The sequence below is a fragment of the Cydia amplana genome, chromosome 4 (assembly GCF_948474715.1).
Source record: "Cydia amplana chromosome 4, ilCydAmpl1.1, whole genome shotgun sequence".
Classification (NCBI taxonomy): Eukaryota; Metazoa; Arthropoda; class Insecta; order Lepidoptera; family Tortricidae; genus Cydia; species Cydia amplana.
In genome coordinates, this window is record NC_086072.1 from 1,239,334 (window position 1) to 1,260,030 (window position 20,697).

At 40.4% G+C, this 20,697-nt stretch overlaps 1 protein-coding gene and 1 long non-coding RNA gene across 2 annotated transcripts in view; one reads left to right on the forward strand and one right to left on the reverse strand.

The window, feature by feature from the left end:
• LOC134663122 (uncharacterized) overlaps positions 1-20,697 on the forward strand; it is a 407,475-nt gene that overhangs the window by 291,940 nt on the left and 94,838 nt on the right. The window lies entirely within an intron of this gene.
• LOC134663099 (kinesin-like protein KIF13A) overlaps positions 1-20,697 on the reverse strand; it is a 247,270-nt gene that overhangs the window by 4,469 nt on the left and 222,104 nt on the right. Inside the window, exons 28-35 of the mRNA XM_063519432.1 lie at positions 19,957-19,998; positions 17,353-17,518; positions 12,733-12,863; positions 11,945-12,068; positions 5,309-5,477; positions 4,230-4,447; positions 3,007-3,134; positions 899-1,055 (exon numbers count right to left, since the gene is read on the reverse strand). Of these exons, the coding sequence (XP_063375502.1) occupies positions 899-1,055; positions 3,007-3,134; positions 4,230-4,447; positions 5,309-5,477; positions 11,945-12,068; positions 12,733-12,863; positions 17,353-17,518; positions 19,957-19,998 (1,135 nt within the window). The remainder of the gene's footprint in view (positions 1-898; positions 1,056-3,006; positions 3,135-4,229; positions 4,448-5,308; positions 5,478-11,944; positions 12,069-12,732; positions 12,864-17,352; positions 17,519-19,956; positions 19,999-20,697) is intronic.

Consider the following 20,697-nt stretch of genomic DNA (forward strand, 5'->3'; position numbering starts at 1 on the left):
AGTATCAGCCCGAGTGCGATAGACGAACATATGATATTGGACCCTCCGGGTAAGATATTAGAGTCGATATCCAAACTTACCGTCGCCAATCCTCTCTGTAGAGGAGGCCGGCGTGTCGTGTAGCGTCTTGTTGAGGTTGTGTACATGGTTGTGTTGGCCCAGTTCCATGTCATCTAGCGATATTAAACCTTCCGTGTAAGATACTAGGGTCGATATTCAAACTTACCGTCGCCAATCCTCTCTGTAGAGGACGCCGGTGTGTCGTGTAACGTCTCATTAAGATCGTGTGCGTGTTGGCTTGGTTCCATGTCATCTAGCTATATTAACCTTCAGTGTAAGATACAAGAGTTGATTTTCTTACCATCTCCAATCCTCTGTGTAGAAGAGGCCGGCGTGTCGTGTAACGTCTCATTAAGATCGTGTGCGTGTTGGCTTGGTTCCATGTCATCTAGCTATATTAAACCTTCCGTGTAAGATACTAGAGTTGATTTTCTTACCGTCGCCAATCCTCTCTGTAGAGGAGGCCGGCGTGTCGTGTAGCGTCTTGTTGAGGCTGTGTAGATGGTGGTGGCCGGGCTCCATGTCATCTAGCTATATTAAACCTTCCGTGTAAGAGACTAGAGTCGATTTCCAAACTTACCGTCGCCAATCCTCTCTGTAGAGGACGCCGGTGTGTCGTGTAGCGTCTTGTTGTCCATGGTTGTGTTGGTCCGGTTCCATGTCATCTAGCTATATTAAACCTTCCGTGTAAGAGACTAGAGTTGATTTTCTTACCGTCGCCAAACCTCTCTGTAGAAGAGGCCGGCGTGTCGGCATGTTTGTGCGCGTGTTGGCCCGGCTCCATGTCATCTAGCGATATTAAACCTTCCGTATAAGAGACTAGAGTTGATTTTCTTACCGTCTCCAATCCTCTCTGTAGAGGAGGCCGGCGTGTCGTGTAGCGTCTTGTTGAGGCTGTGCAGATGGTGGCCGGGCTCCACGGCGGAGCGCGGGCGGGCGGCCGGGTGCGAGGCGCGCGCGCCGGCGCGGGAGTTGGTCGCGCGGCGGCGGACCACCTGCGTGACACAAGCTTTATTAATTTACGACGGAGCGACACAATATTCAAAAAGAAACTTAAATCCCTTCTAATAGATCAGGCCATAGACTAGGAATCCTCTAGACTGAGTTTAGAGCAATTATTTCATGAAATCGATGCTGCCAAAAATACGGGGGTACGGGGGGACGAGGTGAGCGAATCCCGTGCCGTGATTGGTCCGTTCAAAGACACGGACCAATCACGGCACGGGATTGACTCGAAGATGGAGTAAAACTACCGTATAAGTGGCAGAGGGGGTAGCGTTACTATGCTCAGTCTAGAGGATGTCTTGTCTGTGGATCAGGCATACTATCGTATTGCCGACTTTATGAGTGCGCCGGTGAGAAATTGACCCAGCACCGTTTGAGAAACAGGTTCTAGTACCCACCTACCTACAAATGTTAGTACTTGTTTATTACTTGTATTTAATGATAAAAACATAATGTACCCAGTAGTTTTAAGTTTATACCAATAAAGTCTGTATTTCTGTATTTCTGAACTTTGTGAGACAATATGACCAGAAAGAGAGACTGTATACAAAAATGTTTCCATCCTCCAACTGCCATCGTCTCTTATGACGGGTCCCAGAATCAGGCCGGTCCGTCGGTCGGGGTCGGGTCAGAGTGGAGGCAGAGGGCCTACCGCGAACCACGTTCGACGTGTTACCTCCCTGTCACACTTACGTACGAATTTACAAGTGCGACGGAGAGGCAACACGTCTAACGTGGTTCGCGGTAGGCCCTCAGATCTCCGTGAGCTCGGCGTCGGCGAAAGCTGGCGTGATACCGCTCTGGACCGAGCAAAGTGGCGTGCTCTTGTATTGGAAGCAGGGATGTTGCGAACATCCGCATCCGCATCCGCAACCGCGGAACTTCCGCATTATTTTCAACATCCGCATCTGCATCCGCATCCGCATAAAATCGATGCGGAGCTTATGCGGATGCGGATGTCGAGCAAGTCGGTACAGGAACGTCTTAGCGGCGGCGTAAGTGTAAGTAATTTCGTCATTACCTATAACGAAATCGTCTAGATCCAGAAAAGTCGGCCAAGTTACTGTTTATTTAATATAACGCACCTATATTCTTGCTCAAATACTAAACATTTCGTTTTTTTTAAATAAAAAAATACTAAAAATGTAATATTTGACGTTTTCTAAGTACCTCATCTTGACATCCGCATCCGCATCCGCATCCGCGGATGTGAGCCTTTAAATATCCGCATCCGCATCTGCGGATGTCAAAAAATGTGCATCCGCAACATCCCTGATTGGAAGCCAAGACTCACTTCGGGTCATCGCGCCAGCCAAGTAAGTAAAATTACCTATTAATAATACCATATCTTCCTCGCGTTATCCCGGCATATTGCCACGGCTCATGGGAGCCTGGGGTCCGCTTGGCAACTAATCCCAGTAATTGGCGCGGGCACTAGTTTTTACGAAAGCGACTGCCATCTGACCTTCCAACCCAGAGGGTAAACTAGCCCCGTATTGGGATTAGTCCGGTTTCCTCACGATGTTTTCCTTCACCGAAAAACGACTGGTAAATATCAAATTTTATATTAAAGGAAAAAATGGAAAAAGTTACGCTTCCGGCAAGAATTGAACCCGCATCCTCCACATCATCACATCGCATGGGAAGATTTGCGATGTTCTGGTAGGCTTCCGTAGCTCAATTGGTTAAGAGCAACGCACGGATTGCGGAGGATGCGGGTTCAAGTCCTGCCGGAAGCGTAATTTTTTCCATTTTTTCCTTTAATATAAAATTTGGAATATCGCTCGCAGACGAAACTGCTTGTTAAAAAAAATTGATTTGGTAAATATCAAATGATATTTCGTACATAAGTTCCGAAAAACTCATTGGTACGAGCCGGGGCTATTAATAATACCAATAGACAAAATTGGTTTACAAATTTTAAAGCTTGTAAAAAATTACCTTGCCAGCCGGCAGCTGTGTCTTGACCTGGTCTCCGGAGGTGGAATCGCTTTCGCCAACTGACGAGGCTTCCCGGCTGCGCTCTGTTTCATGGCTTTGTTCTGAGCTGATAGATTCCACGTCGGCTTCTAGAAAAAAAAGGAAAATTGTTCCACCTGTCCAATTACTTTGTCCAATGTCATTGTGTCTCACTCTCTCATTAAGCAAAATGTGAGACGCAATACACATTGGACAAAGAAATTGGATAGGTGGAATACCACCCTGAGTGTAGTATAAAAAACCGGCCAAGTGCGAGTCGGACTCGCGCACGGAGGGTTCCGCACCATCAACAAAAAATAGAGCAAAACAAGCAAAAAACGGTCACCCATCCAAGTACTGACCCCGCCCGACGTTGCTTAACTTCGGTCAAAAATCACGTTTGTTGTATGGGAGCCCCACTTAAATCTTTATTTTATTCTGTTTTTAGTATTTGTTGTTATAGCGGCAACAGAAATACATCATCTGTGAAAATTTCAACTGTCTAGCTAGCACGGTTCGTGAGATACAGCTTGGTGACAGACGGACGGACGGACGGACGGACGGCGGAGTCTTAGTAATAGGGTCCCGTTTTTACCCTTTGGGTACGGAACCCTAAAAACGGTCATCGGAGCAGAGATTTGTAACTTGTAATACAAGTGGAAGTCCCTTTCTAACAGAAGCTGTCAAAAAGCGACATCCGCTTGTCTTACAAGTTACAAGCTTTTGAGAAACGGGCCCCTAGTCTTTATTTGTTTCTTTTATGACACGTTGTTGGTATGTTAGTAATAAATAAATAAATAATAAATATTATAGGACATTCTTACACAGATTGACTATGTCCCACAGTAAGCTCAAGAAGGCTTGTGTTGTGGGCACTCAGACAACGATATATATAATATACAAATATCATCGATATTAAACTTTCGTGAGACCTATTTTAAACTGTTTATACGACAACGGTTTCACTCACTCCATGTCGCCAATAGCGACTAAAAATTCAAGTGAGTGAAACCGTTGTCGTATAAACAGTTTAATATACAAATACATAAATACATAGAAAACAACCAAGACTCAGGAACAAATATCCGTGCTGATCACACAAATAAATGCCCTTACTGGGATTCGAACCCAGGACCGCGGCTTCACAGGCAGGGTCACTACTCACTAGGCCAGACCAGTCGTCAAAAGTCGTCGTAATGACTTACCTCCCGAGGTTTCATGTTCCCCATTGACGATCTGCTCCGCGGGCGGGCTGGCGACACCCAAGTTCTCGACAGGGATCGCCCCCAATGGATCCAGCATCCCGTTTTCGCAGTCCCTCATGAACGGGTTGATGCGTCGGCCGCCAGGCGTGACCGGGGTCTTTTTCTCGTATGACGAGTCTAGCTCGTGTTTGGATTCGACGATGTCGTTCTTCAGTTCGCTGTTAATATAAAACAGTTTTATTACTTCTATTCAACTTTTAATGTTACTTCTATTCTAATCTGTGTAGAACAGTTTGTTGTAAATTCTAATCTAATGGAATCATTATAAATAGGAACCGTGTGTCTAAATCCCAAACTGAAATCTGACATCGATACTTCGCTCCACTATGAAAGTGCAGTGTCCTACAATTTACACTTTTTTTATGAATTGGAAGGTGTGGCCTAAAGCGAAATATTAAACTTGACATTAACACTTTACCAGGTTGGTTGACAGTTCAAAAATGACAATCGAATGTCAGTCTTACTGATCGAAAATGAAACACATGTTTGAAGTGCCGTATGTGGGAAATATATATCCCTTAGCCTGGTAAAGGGTTAATATATCGCGCACGCTCCCTATCTTCCAATAGGGTATTTGACTACTAGTCAAATTCAGTTTCTTTTTTCGAACTTCAAACCGTTTTTGCTTCTATGGAATTTATATTAAACACTAGCATGTGACGTCACAGTCAAATCACCTACTCTTTAAAGTTTTATACGAGTTTAAAAATATAAATTGTGTCTAAAAATAACTGCTGTCTACGTTTCTCTATTAATCTTCTGGTGCTTTATTTCACGCATGGTGTCAAATAATTTATTTTAAATACAGTCAAATGGCCTATTAAAAATTCCAAAAAAAAAGACGCTTTCATAAGATATAGCTGGTCAACCAAATCTTGACAGTAAAAAAAGGCGCGAAATTCAAATTTTCTATGGGATGATATCCCTTCGCGCCTACATTTTTCAAATTTGCCGCCTTTTTCTACTGTCAAGATCTGGTTGACCAAGTATAACTTTAACACTAGTTAATCCTTAGCTACCTGATGTCGTGGCGTAGCTCAGTGATCTCATTCCTCAGCCCGGCCATGGATGTTTTGGTCCGTAGCGCGTACTCCGACTTGTCGAAGTCCGGCGTATCGTCGACGGACATGCTGCGGATGGACAGCGTGTCGTCGTTGGTCAGGTTGGTTGAGGATACTGCTTGGGAACCTGTTACAAATTGGTTTAGAATCAGTAAGTGTAAGGCCTGAGTGGACGCTCGAGTTGTGCGTGCAGTGGGGCGGGGCGTGCGGCGTGCATGTTAAACAAATGCAAGCGTATAGGAGCGGCCTTAGTGCACGCTGCTCAAATTACTTGTGAGCCCGACGCCACGCTGCACGCCCCGCCGAACGCTCCGCTCCGAGCGTCCACTCAGGCCTTACACTGAGACCTTTGCCCAGCAGTGGGACACACAAATAGGCTAAGGAAAAAAAAAAGAATCAGTGAGCACTGCACTATTGATTCCGGAACTCAAGAGGTTAAGCATAATAATAATAATAACCCTACTGACGATTTACCTATAAATGAACATTTCTTTGAAATAAATCATGACTCTCTATCTAATAATTCTGACCATAGTGAACAGTCGATACCACAATATTCGCTCCCGACAGCAATTCAAGAGGAAATTGAACAAACTTTCCTGACTGCTATAAGCCTCTTTCAAAATTCTGACCCCACAGCCAGACCCAGTATACCTAAACAAAAAATATCAAAAAATTTTACTTCTATTGTTCACTTCATTAACAACGTAATATTGCCGAAATATCTACCCCAAGACTCAAATTTTGAAAATACACATAGCACCCTCTACTGCGCAGCGTTCGCTGCAGCCACACAAAATGGATCTAAGATTAATGACTCTCACAATAATCGCCAGCACAGTAACCAACCGCCCCTATGGCAAAAGAGACTACAAAATAGAATAACGGATCTTAGAGCTAAAATAGGTAGAGTAACAGAGTTTATTAACGGCAACTCTAGTCCGCGACTTCTAAGACATATAGATGCAGTTAAGCGACAGTATAAACTACATTCCCGACACGAACACGAAAATACACACCTATCTCATTTTTTAGACACCCTTAAGCAAAAACTTAGTGCGCTCACAAGTAGACTCCGTAGATATAAGCTTACAACCCTACGCCAAAAACAAAATAAACAATTTATTAACAATGAAAAAGTATTTTACAGAAATCTTCAGAACAGCAATACAAACGAGTCTGAACAAAATTCAGGACCTGACTGCGTATCCCCGACTACTGAAGACTTGCACCATTTCTGGTCCGAGATCTGGTCCAAGCCAGTAGAACATAGGAATGCCGAATGGATTGAGGCTGATAAAGAATTTCTAAAATCGGTTCCTGACATGGTTTATGATCAGATTAGCATTGATTTACTACAATTAGTAATAGGTAAAACGCATAACTGGAAAGCCACTGGTTCAGATAAAATCCACAAGTACTGGTTGAAAAAGTTTACTTATTTGCACCCAATACTGCTCAGACAAATTAATGAATTCATTGATGCTCCAGAAACACTACCGAAATACATCACACAGGGCGTAACATATATGTTAATTAAAGATAAATCAGATAGAACAAATCCCGCTAAATATAGACCCATTACCTGCTTACAGACCATCTATAAAATTATTACATCATGTATTAGCAAACTTATTTACCGTCATATAGAAGCACACAGTATATTAGCCGATCAGCAAAAAGGGTGCCGACAAAACAGCCAGGGCTGCAAAGAACAGCTTACAATAGACGCCGTCATCTCCAAACAAGCTAAGAGTAACAAGAAAGATATCTACACTATGTACATAGATTATAAAATCTATATTCTTAAGCACTACAAAATACACAGCTCTATCATACTGTTCCTAAAAAATACTATGTTACATTGGTCAACAGTTCTGAAAATAATTAGCAATACCACTAACGTCGAAACGGAACCCATCAACATCCGTAGAGGAATTTTCCAAGGGGATGCCCTGAGCCCGCTCTGGTTCTGTCTTGCGCTCAACCCACTATCCACTTTACTGAACAACAGCAAATCTGGATATAAAATCTGCTATGAAAATACTTCGCACACCATATCGCATTTGATGTATATGGACGACATCAAACTCTATAGTAATAATATATATAATATCTATAATCTCGCTGATATCACACAATCGTTTTCTTCAGATATACACATGGAGTTTGGCATTGACAAGTGTAAAATCCAATCAGTTCGAAGTGGCAACATAGAACGTAACAGCTACACCCTCAACAATGGAGAACAAGTAGATCCTGTCGACGAAGAAACTGGTTACAAATACCTCGGTTACCAACAAACACAGCAAATTCACCATAAAATAACTAAAGGTTCACTTAAACAGAAATTTACAGGCAGGCTGCACAAAATCCTCAACTCTTACCTTAATTCACGTAACACCATCAAGGCAATAAATACATATGCCGTTCCAATTCTAACCTACTCATTTGGTATTATACAGTGGTCACAAACAGACCTTTGTAATCTTCAACGAATAATTAACACTTTAATGACAAAATATCGAAAGCACCACCCGCGAAGCTGTATCCAGAGACAGACTTCTGAGCTTTCTGAGCAAGAATGTAGGTGAGTGGGTGTATATCGAGGGTTTTTAGACTGGTATGCAGAGTGCGAGGGATAACACCAGTAGATGAAATTATTATTGGTATAGTCTTTACAGTATTCACCCGATACTGTAAAGACTATACCAATAATAATTTCATCTACTGGTGTTATCCCTCGCACTCTGCATACCAGTCTAAAAACCCTCGATATACACCCACTCACCTACATTCTTGCTCAGAAAGCTGTTATATTGAACACATGTCGGATAGTACGCAAATTCTTAGCTTTAGAAAATTAGGGTATTACATATCCTTCTATATTCGTTTGGCCAAAAGCCCGCGAATATGGAAGTAAAATCACCTCCGACTGGAGAGAAAAACAAATTGAAACAAATAATAATAATAATAATAGTTCTTTATTTACAGGTAAAAACCCATTTCAAAAATTAAGTACAGTGTAAAAATACAAAAATACAGAAAATAAAATAATAAAAATGTTAAAAACACTTAAGAAAAAATACCTAAAATTAATAATAATTAGGCAGTCACGGTCAGGATCGTCACTTCCTGTTCCTCTCACGGTGCACGGATATCCAGTATTTGTATATAGGATTGTCCAGATACACGGACAGCTCACGGAGAATACTGTTGTCAGATGATCTTAGGCGACTCCAAAAGGAAGCGACGCGGGAGCGAATAATAGCAAAAAAGTCAGGGACCTCGGCCACAGCAAACATGGTCGACGCGCTGCAGTATCTTGGTAGCTTCATTAGAATGCGGTATGCGTCATTATACTGCACTCTAATTTTATTCATCGCACGTCTTGTGAATCTGCTCCAGAGCTGACATGTATAGAAGCATAAACAATATGCCCTAAACAATGTCACCTTCACTTCATCACTGCAACGCACGAATCTACGCGCAAGCATGTTGCACCGCATGGCCAAGGCCCTGCGCTCCCGCTCGATGTCTTCATCATCAAGCAGATCCTCCGCGAGCAAATGTCCTAGGTACCTGAACCCTTTCACTCTTTCCACTTGTGCTCCATCCAAATACACTGGCGGGACATTCGTCGGACCTCTCCCTGACTTAAATACCATCATTTTTGTCTTTAGTACGTTATATTTTAGACCATGGCTATGAGCATATTGCTCACATACCGTCAGAAGTCTTCGTAGGCCCCTGATTGATGGGCTGAGAAGCACCATGTCATCGGCATAGCTAAAATTATTTGTACATGTAGTGCCTATATGGCAGCCCACTCTGGTTCCTCTCAGCTCAACAATCAGGTCATTCACGTATAGACTGAAGAGGTCCGGCGAAGTCAGGCCTCCTTGGCGTACTCCACACTCTAATATATATTCATTAGAGGTTGTGTCGCCCCACCTTACACAGTTTGATTGGTTCCCGTACCAGTACCTCAACAGATTCACGATTTTTGGAGACACATTAGATTTAGCAAGTTTCTTCCATAGCAACTTCAAGTTAACTAGGTCAAAAGCTCTACTAAGGTCTAGAAAACAGACATATACTGATGTTTCCCGCGCCACATAGTAGTTAACCGTGCTTTTAAGACTGAAAATCGCAGAATCTGTTGAGAGGCCGGGACGAAAACCAAACTGGGCATCATCTACACACATATTGCGCTGCAATTCTGGGTGTATTAACCTTTCAAGTATTTTACCTAGAATTGTACCTAAGGAAATCGGTCTGTAATTTTTGATACTTGAAAGATCACCCGTTCTATTTTTTGGCACAGGAACTACCACGGTCTTTACAAGCTTCTCGGGTAGATACCCAAAGTCAAGACATTGATTATACAAAGTAGCTAATAAACCAAACACTCTATCGCCAGCGTAAAGTACATGCTCCACACTCAGCTCATCAAAACCCGGAGACTTACCTCGCTTCATTTGTCTGACGACCTTGGCTACATCATCAGCCGTGATGTTACTGCGTTCTGCGGTTTGTGAACGTGGACACTGCGACAGAGGTTCGACGGGCAAGTAAGACGCAGCACTGGCAGGGAGTGGCTTGACACTGAAGTGATGTGAGAACAACTCGGCAATATCCTTTGCATCATGTACGCCTTCGATACTGACTGGAACACTAGTTTTAGGATTAAGTTTTTTTTGTATCCTTCCAGAACTTGACAAAGTTCTTGTCAGCACGATGGGTGGCTAGTATATTCATTCGTATAGTGTCCTCGTTGTTCTGACACCACTTCAGTTTGTTTTTAAAAACCTTTCGACTATGGATCATTTGATCAAAGGTTTCCCCACTAGAGGGTCTGCCACTAGTGTCCCAACAACTGAAGCACTGCTTGGCCCTCTCGTGACTTTCTCTCACGTGGTAGTTCCAGCCCAAGACCTTTTTAGCTGGTTTCCGTGCAACGTGACAGGCATTTGAACTTGATGCAGCTGCTTTTTGCAGCGAAGATACAATCTTGTCATAAAAAATATCAGTTAGGTACCGGTGTTTCATGCATAAAACTTGCTGACAATCATCACAGTCGTTACTGCGACTATTAAACTTAATTAGTCTTAACCTAGTATCACAGTGCTTAGTGTACTTATTAATATGATTTAAGTCTCTTGTGCCCCATCGGACTCCATTGAGCACATTTAGTCTACTGTCTACTTCCTTCTTATTGGTGATCACACTCATCTCACACACTACCGACACCGGAAAGTGGTCGGACCAATAAACACCGTAGTCCACATGCACTGCTGTAATTGTGTCCCGCGCTGCCCGGGTTGTGACACAGTGATCCAGCCACCTCCTGGAGAGGTGAGCATCACTCACAAAAGTGTACGTGTCCTCTGCTAGCCGTTCCATATCCGCGCATACCAGCAAGTGATCATCACAAAAAGCCTGGAGCTCCAACCCAAACCTGGTACCGGGGTGCGCGTTGTAGTCGCCCAGTACATAAGCCGCTTCTGCATCACTGTCGGATATTGTGGCCGCCACACTAGCTAGACAGTCAGTAAAATCAGTTAGATTTTCTGCCTTATCGACCGGTAAATATACACTGAAGACAAGAATGTGACAGCCGTCCAAACTAATTTGTACTCCTGCCACCCTATCTCCAACGCACTCCACGACAGATACGTTCGGGAACTTAGATTTTCTCCAAAGTAACGCTAAGCCTCCGTACGGGCGACCCCTTAGCACCCCTTCCGACGTGTCCACTGATGATTTTGCGTGACATGCAAAATCATCATTTATCTCATTCACAAAGCCAAGGTCATGTGGAAGTAGCCACGTCTCTTGAAGGGCCACAATATCCGCCTTTAAACATAGCTTCCTGACTTGTTCTACTGATCTTTTTATAGACTTGCAATTGAACGTGACCATCACAATAGGGCATTTGGGTGTACTAAGCCTAACTATACTGCCTAACTGTACTAAGCCATAAGCCTGGACTAACTATAGTTATTTACGATACAAGTGCGGAAAAGAGTAAATTAGAAACGAGTGGCGATAAATTAAAACACGACCGAAGAGAGTGTTTTAAATCGACACATGTTGCGAATTACCTATTCGCACGTGTATCGTACAACGTTTTACAGTACATATGCCCCTTTAAATATTTGACATAGCAACGGAAAGTACTTATATTCCGCACTAGTGCAGGAAAGGACCATATGTACTGTAAATAATATTTTAGTGTGAACGATTCATGTTAGAATCAATATTTTTACATTACAGTTACATGGAAGCTAAATAGCAAACGCACATCTCATTGCTAAAATATTTAAATTAAGAAGAACGTAAGCTGGCTCTAATTCTATCATTTCATTAAACAGAGATACGATATAGAAATATGTAATGTTATCTGAAGTTAAAAAAACAGCCCCAAACCACAAATTGAAATACATTAAAGTTTCGTATGGGTTATATCTATATTTTATACTAAAATTTGGTGTGGAGATAGTTTGAGTGGAAGGTAGGATACCTAGTTTTCATTATAGAAATCTACATTTTCCGCAAAAGGACACGTATGTTTCTGTAAACTGCACTTACCATATCCGCTGGATGATATCGAGGGAGAGTTCTTGGTAGGCACCCTCTCGCAAGCGAGCTCGTGTAGCGAGTCCAACGTCTTCGACGTCGGCAGGAACCCGCGCGACGTCCGTGCGCGCTGTCTCTGCTCATCGTTTTATAACATTAGTAATTGGATAATTTATTTACCAATAATAATACACTTTCGTGGTCTAAATTTTAACCTGACTGAAAAACGCGCCTGCACGCTCGAAGCTAACGCAGACTGCCAATATGTTAACCAATGTATGATATTCTCTGTTCGTAGTCACTTTCATCTACAAAGCGGGAAAACGCTGGGATTGGCTACGAGCATAGAGCTACGAAACCGTTGGCAGTGAATGCATAAAAACAAATGAATAGTCAAATAATGAAGTAAAGGACACAACACATCCGCTTAACTGATGTCTCAATCACACGTAAAGCAAAGCATTTTAGTGACAAGTAAAATCAGTTTCCCAAATAGGTCACAGGGGTAATAACGTTCGTATACCTACTCGTAGGTTAGGGTGGTATTCCATATGTGCAATATCTTGGTCCAATGTGCATTGATCAAAGAAATTGGATGACTTGATCTGCTAGATACACCGTGACCAAATATTACGACTGACATTTAATTCAAAATGGCTAAGCAAATAGTATAAAAACTTGGACCAAGATATTGGATAAGTGGAATCATCAATGAAATTTGTTCAAATATTGGATATAGTAATTGGACCTAGATATTGGACAGGTAGAATCCCGAAACCATTGGTAGAAATTATACGTACATGTTCCCTTGGCGTCGTAAGCGCGTCGGCAGCACACTCCGGCTCCGAATGGGAGTCGTCATCATTCCTCCTGCCTGGTTCCTCGTGCAGGGTCGTCATGCGAAGACCCAGCTTACCACTAGCTGGGGATGCTGTAAGATGTGACGCTGTTAGAACAGTGTGAGAGTAAGTGTAAGGCCTGAGTGGACGCTCGAGTTGGGCGTGCAGCGGGGCGGGGCGTGCGGCGTGCATGGTAAGTAAATGCAAGCGTATAGGAGCGGCCTTAGTGCACGCTGCTCAAATCACTTGTGAGCCCGACGCCACGCTGCACGCCCCGCCGAACGCTCCGCTTCGAGCGTCCACTCAGGCCTTAGTGTAAGGTGGAGTCCCCATGGCTGTTGGTCTCTTTACATGTAAAGGTACATCGGAAAATCGTCAAGGAGAATTAAGCTTGGCATTGCCACATTTGAATCCCGATTTGTTGGAAAAGTCTTTAATTTTCAATAAGTATAGTTAACAACTAATCAACAAAATTTTATATAAACGTTACTTTATCATCCACCAGATGATAACGACCATGGGGAAGCTAAAAGGTGCGGTAGCATCTACTTTCAAACACTACAGCATTTGTAAAAGCTATGAATGAAATCAATTGAAATCCTTAAAACAACTGCATCAAATAAACAATTTCGAAGCTGCACTCACATTTCCTTAAATTCTTAAGTTTACTGAATGTGAGAGCAGCGTTAAAAATGTACCTATAAAAAGTGAACTCTTAAACCATAACAAAATTAGCTTTCATTACAAAACTATATTTGTGATGTCTAAAAATTAAACTTAATCTTATGCGTTATGATATGACTGCAACACTTATAGTACAATCTTTTGTAATCTTTCGTAATTTCATGCTTATGATCGGTTTCATGCAAATGATTGATTTCTTTGTGAGCAAATAAAATAAAACAATGTTAAAAACTACAAAATAATTCCACAATTGCCTACAACATTGTAAAGTAAGACATGATACAGAAAAGTGTGGGATACACATTTGCACGCACGTTGGGAGCATATTATATCGGCCAGTAACAAAAATGTCTAAACGGCGGCCATTTTATAATTTTCAGATCAAGTCTGTATCTTAGATTCACATAGTAGCTAACTACTATTTAGTTAGTTATTGTAGGAATGATTGCCTCGGTGGCCTTTGCCAAATCAAGTTTCGAGGCTGGTATTCCTTTTCATTATGCCATGCCAGACACATGCAAAACAATGCATTCGTCATAAAAGACGGAACATTTAAGCAATCTTATATATCCTCAATCAAATCAGTGTTTAAAATTCTACACCGGAAACACTGATCAACAGGCGTGTTGCTATTGGTCAAGCGTGTCTATCGCGTTAATGTTGCCAGATGTAACTCGTAGCTTTTTAATGGGGTCTATTTAAAAAGTTCTAAGGTTCAAGTAGACTTTTTGTCCCTTATTCACACAGTGCGATCCCTTGAAGGCAATATTTGTGAGTATAACGGGTACTTTATTACTTGCAACGGTGCTTACTATCTACGCGAACGTCGTTAAACTAAGTAAAATAAATCACATGTACGATGATGAAACAAAAGAAAATGAAACTCTTTTGAAACAAGCCACACTAGTGAGCGTCTAACGTAACGTACACTTGTTCGGAGTCTGCAGTCGCAGAGAGTTCAGGTTCAAGTTCAAGTTCAAGTTTAGGAACGTTGGCCGAGCTGCAATAGAAATGTTAGTGGGTTTTCAGTTATAGCTAACAATATATGGAGTTTCAAGGTAAATACGGAGAACTTTAAATTATTTCTCAAACTATCAAGAACCGTTTCTAAAAGTTAACCGTTTACTTTCCATTTATCAGTTGAGGAGTGTCTTTTCAAAAGGGCTTATTTCTCTATGAACATCATACATAAATAAGCCCTTTTGAAAAGACACTCCTCAGTTGAAAAGTTTAGCAAAAGATTTTAGAGTCAGATTAGCATGAGGTTGAAAACCAAGATAAATAGTGCGTTCATAAAAATTTATTTATATGTATATTTTTGCTATAATTGCCTATCAGCCTATCACTCTTAAGTCAATTCTAACACGTGTTGTAATACAAAATATATTGAAATTACAAATATAATAATTAACTTTAAAGTGGTGGCAAAAATATTACAAATGGAAAAGGACATTTCAAGAGCCTTTTATCTATTTTACTTTCATTTGTTTCAGTTCATTAACTAAAGAATAACTTTTGTATCTGTGGCTCTATTACTATTCAGTTTCCTATTTAAAGTTCTCGTATTTAGACGAACTTATTAAACAATTCCAATATGTTTGGGTACTAAATACAATATCAAAACTCCACAATTTCATACGATTAGCAATCATTAACATACAATACTTCACAAAGTACACCTTCTATTGTCCATGCTTCATTTACAATCTATGGAAGTTTCGTAGTTTCATTTTTACTTGTTGCAAGTTTTCTACATTATACATGCACTTTTACCTAACACGACACACAATTATTCTTATTTGTCTATTATCTACTATACTGTCTACAGTTAAAGACCAGTCTTTAAAGTTTTTCTATCAACATTTATACAATAAAAATGTAACATTGTCTATGACTTGGCTGATGGGACCTAAACTTTCCAGAAGCATCGTTTTTCTCATCTATTTTAAGCAGTTCTCGCCGATTTGATAGCTCGAAGAGGAAGGGAGAAGGAAATAATCACAGGTCATGCTCGGTCCATGCAAATGAAAGAGACACGCAAACAAACAGATAGAGTAACACAACAACTGAAGCTTGCCCGATGCTCGAAACTTACTAACAGCCAATACTGGGTCTAAAGTCGTTCGACCATCGATATTTTTCTTTTTTTTTACAAAGACAATTTTTATGCCCAATAATGAGATGAATCAGCCAATTATAAAGGGCGACAAACACATTCACAATGATATTGTCATTGAACATTAGTCTAATAAATTTTGTTACATTTTTCATTCCGAGTCAAGACCATATTATTTTCACTGTTTACCTGAGAGGAATGAGCCTGAAGGTAGCGGGACCAAGATAATAGAATACGTTAGATCGAAGCCGGGCCAAAAACTTGTAGACCGGCTACGTTAAGTCTACAGTGAGTATATCTGGCAACACCATAAACGTCAAACTTTTAATATTATATGACACTTATGGTAGTGTTGCCAGATATGTTTTATTACAGACTTATTTAGCCGGGCTATTCTCGATTCTTTTAAATCACAAATCCCAATATTACCACCAAAAATTTTGCACAAATTTTAGACATTTTTAAAGTCACGAACCTTGTATCTAAATCATAATTTTAGAGGTTAGATTGAGTTTTGCATCAAAGAAAAGAGATTATTTTTGGAGTCCTAATTTTTAAATTTAAATAATGTATACTCAGGAGAAGTAAATGGGGGTACAGTTGAAGAAAAGAGAGATAGAGAAAAAAACATTATGAGCATAGCATTGCCACAAAGCAAGTCCAAAATAAAATGTAATCCAGTGAGATCATGAAGTGAATGTTTTTGAATGTAATAGTGAGATTCTTTGTGAGAATGAGTTGATTACATTTTGTCGTTTTTTCTTTCAATTCTGTGCTAATTTTCATGTAAATCTACTTCGTGCATCTTTCAGGCTATATGTTTTTTTAACCTACTCTATATATACATAGTGCACTATATAATTTATCTAAGCAAATGTACTGTTGTATTATACAATATTTAATTTAAATTTAATGTGTAGTCAAATGCTCAAACTGTAAAGATACATACTAACAAAACTGTATGGTATGACATGTAAAATGTACTAATCATGGGTGAAAGAACAATGGATGTATTGGGAAGAGGAATTTTTACATGTTACAGATACTGAAAAATATGTAGTTAGACACACAGACGGGCATAAAGCTAAATCGAACAATGTTATATACGGGCTCAAAGTTTTTACACAATATTTGAAAAATAATCATACATCTATGCCGATGTGATGGTATTTTTCGTATATAGATTACTCTGTGGGTTATGCGAAATATCTACAATTTGAAATTAACTTCGGTACTTATACAGAAGTCCAACACAGCTATACCTGTTGTATTAATATGTATATGTTTTGTATAGAAATGTAATTGAATTCAAATGTTTTTAGGACAATTACTATTTTTCTAACATTATCAAAAGCCTCAGTTTAGGTACTTTAAATAAAGTTTCCTCGTAACGAATCGAAATCAATCAACCTAACGCTATACTTACTAACGATTGAAATATTTCAGTAAGAAAAATGTTTCTTTACACCGAAAGGACGGCCTTCTCATACAAAGCAACCCAAATGTTATCAATGAAACCAATTATCCAACAAATTTGTGCATTTAAATGATAGATTTCACAAGACGCATTTTTTTTTAAACTTGTGTTGAATTTTCCACTAAGTACATTGGGTTGCCTAGTGTAAAAAAGGCCGTGATATATTTACTTAATAAGCCGCCACAGGTTATTTTTAGGATGCTTACTTGCTAAATGCGATTGCACCTAGTGTCTATGCCGAATTCTTCCACGTAGACCTTAAAATCTATGTTTATCTAGGTACTATAACTAAGCAAATCCTTACCGAGTCCAAAAGGCTTCGTGGGCGTGGTCATGTCGGGATCGTTATGCGCGGGCGCGGCGTACGAGTGTCGCACGCGCCGCGGCTCGTCCGGCCCCGCCAGGTCCGCCACGCTGCCCGAGCGGCCCGCCACGCTCAGGGACTCGAATGAAGAGTCGAGGCGCATAATCTGTTCAGAGAACATTTTATAAGTTAAAGTTTGTCAAAGAACTGTCTCATTTCAAACATAGACAGAGAGAATCATACTATTTTTGTACACTCGTACTTGCACCCAAAAGAAAAGGATGAGTATAGTTCTTTTTTGTTCTTATTTACTGACAATCAGCACCCATAGCACATGATTGGCGCGGCAGTATCTCGCGGCGAGATGGACTACCCGTCTTTTTCTAACTATGTTAACAAAAGAGGGACCGGTAGTCTATCTCGCCGCGAGATACTGTCGCGCCAATCATGTGCTAGCCCGGCAGAAAATGCGGTTTGCCTTCGCACGTACTGAAGGTATCGGCTAAGTCGGAAAACTCAAATAAGGGCACCATCGCAACCAACCGTGAGTAGGTATTAAACGGCTGAATTCAACCAATAATTTCGGTACATATCAAAATTGAATCTACCACAAAATAGTGGTACAAAAACACTTAACAAGCACTGTAGTCCAAAAGCTACTTGAATGTTAGAATTCAGTTAACAACAAAATAAGCCAGAAGACAGTAAAAACTGATCGTTATCCATCGTGTGTCTCGTTGAAATAAATTATTAATTAATTTATTTAATACATTTATTTCCCATCACATAAGTTATTTACTAAGTATACTATTAAACTGTTTCATCGTCGTTTTCTTGGATAGGAACCCCTGTCTGGGTTAGGCTGAGTATTATTAATTACAATAATATAAAAATGTTATACTATAAACTTTAAAATATAGGTACGGTACCTACACATTTGAACAAACATCCATCAGTCTAATACTCTAACTAAATCATTAAATGACATATACAAAGAGAAAAGACCACAATAAATAATAATGAATGACAACGGTGCCACCTCCACACGGGAACTTGCTTTCCCAACGAAAACTAAAGCAGAACATTGATAAGCCCAAGAAACAATGATGCTAAATGAAATAAGTACGCCTTAAAACATCGAGAGAAGCTTACTACAAAGCGTAGTGTAAAATCTTTAGTTTATTTACAACGAAATATGTGAATTAAAGATAAATTGTACAAAATTAAGAACCGAACCATAAAGGGAGTTATTCAAACTTACATTTGTAACATTTGTCTGTGCATGTAACTCGTAAATACGAGTATGAATTGGTGCGAGCGAGGAGTAACATATCAATAACATATTTTTTTAAGTTCCAATGCCAATGCCACCCTGGGAAGTATTACTTCAAGTATGCCTTTTGGACGCCAATGACCGATATATCCGCACCGTAGGTTCAACGCCAAGACCGATTAATCTGTCACAGACCACAGAGCAACATCGACCTACGTGCGTAAAGTTCAACTTCAGTTTTGACACTTAAATGATGTGGCGTCTGAGTGACAGCTTTTGTGTTTGACACGGCGTGGAAAAGGTTAAGTGCAAACTATTAAAAAATATATAATGTGTGTAGCAGGGATGTTGCGGATGCAGATTTTTTGACATCCGCGGATACGGATGCGGATGCGGATATTTAAAGGCTCACATCCGCGGATGCGGATGCGGATGCGGATGTCAAGATGAGGTACTTAGAAAACGTCAAATATTAAATTTTTAGTATTTTTTTATTAAAAAAAAAAACGAAACGTTTAGTATTTGAGCAAGAATATAGGTGCGTTATATTTAATAAACAGTAACTTGACTTTTCTGGATCTAGACGATTTCGTTATAGGTTATGACGAAATTACCTAGCACTTACGCCGCCGCTAAGACGTTCCTGTACCGACTTGTTCGACATCCGCATCCGCATAAGCTCCGCATCGATTTTATGCGGATGCGGATGCAGATGCGGATGTTGAAAATAATGCGGAAGTTCCGCGGTTGCGGATGCGGATGCGGATGTTCGCAACATCCCTGGTGTGTAGATCTGTGATTATGTGCGATTATTGCAAACATATTCCAACTTCACGAAATTACATTATTGTCATTTCTAGTAATTTATTTACGCTACTTTAAAATAAAATGGGTATTTTGATTAATCGCATCGGTATTACCAGAATGTTTTTGACTTCAACCCTATGTTATTTTACGAGTATATGATATTCGTTGGCTCAAAAAGCTGTCAAGTATAAATCGAAATACCCGTTTTCTTTGATACCATTGTTGACATTAGGTACGCCACGCCACTAATACATATATATTTAGTAGTAAAAAATCAAAAAGGAAAGTTCAAAAATCCCTGCAATAAATCATACACAAAGTGAACTAAAGTGAAGGTCAACTTTTATAGCCCCGAAGAATTTCTGTCAAATGTTTAATATGCCGCAACTTTCGTTACTCCAAATTGCTTCCAAGTTCGAACAAATGACAATCGGCAAACGAAACATCGAACGGGAATTCTCCTGAACACGAAGAGAACAAAAAGTGACAGCTAGATATGACACGACAGCGCATGCTCGACTCACGTTGGCTCCGCTCTTTGCCGCGCTGTCGAGCGCCTGCGTCAGCTGTTATCGTAGCGACAACACACACGTTAAAAAGCGTACACACCGCGGTAGCCTTATTGCAGAACGATAGCGACGAACGTCACTGACTATATAACTGTCGATCGTTAGGCAATAGGCTGCAGATCGGCGCTTGCTTTTCAAAATATGAATACTTAATCGATGTCTAACGAAAAATCATAAGACTGCCGGTTTTATAGCACTCCAAAGAGTTAATATAATTTAGTATTTTATTTATAAAATGGCAATGAATGCACAAATAGTCACGCCACAAAAGGATATAAAGAATTTTAAGACCGTCTAAACTAACTCTTCATCGACTTTGAGGCGATAAAATGTCAAAGAGTCAATAAAATGTCATTATGCCCATGGGTATTTGACATTTATAGTGGCGCTTCCACAGTTTGTCGCTTACCAAGTCTTATCAGAGTTAACTTACAGTGGTTTAGATGGATTTTACGATAAAGTAGGTTTTATCATGATTATATAAAACCGGGCGGGGCGGCGGAAAGCACCGAAATTTTAAAACGTAACAAATATAAGAGCCTCGGTAGAGAGTACCATTTTGTACCATTGGGAGTTGAAACTCTAGGTCCATGAGGTCCCAGCGCGCATAAGTTATTCGCAGAAATCGCGAAGCGTCTGGTTGACGTAACTGGTGACCGAAGAGCTGGCGGCTACCTCGCACAACGTATCAGCATT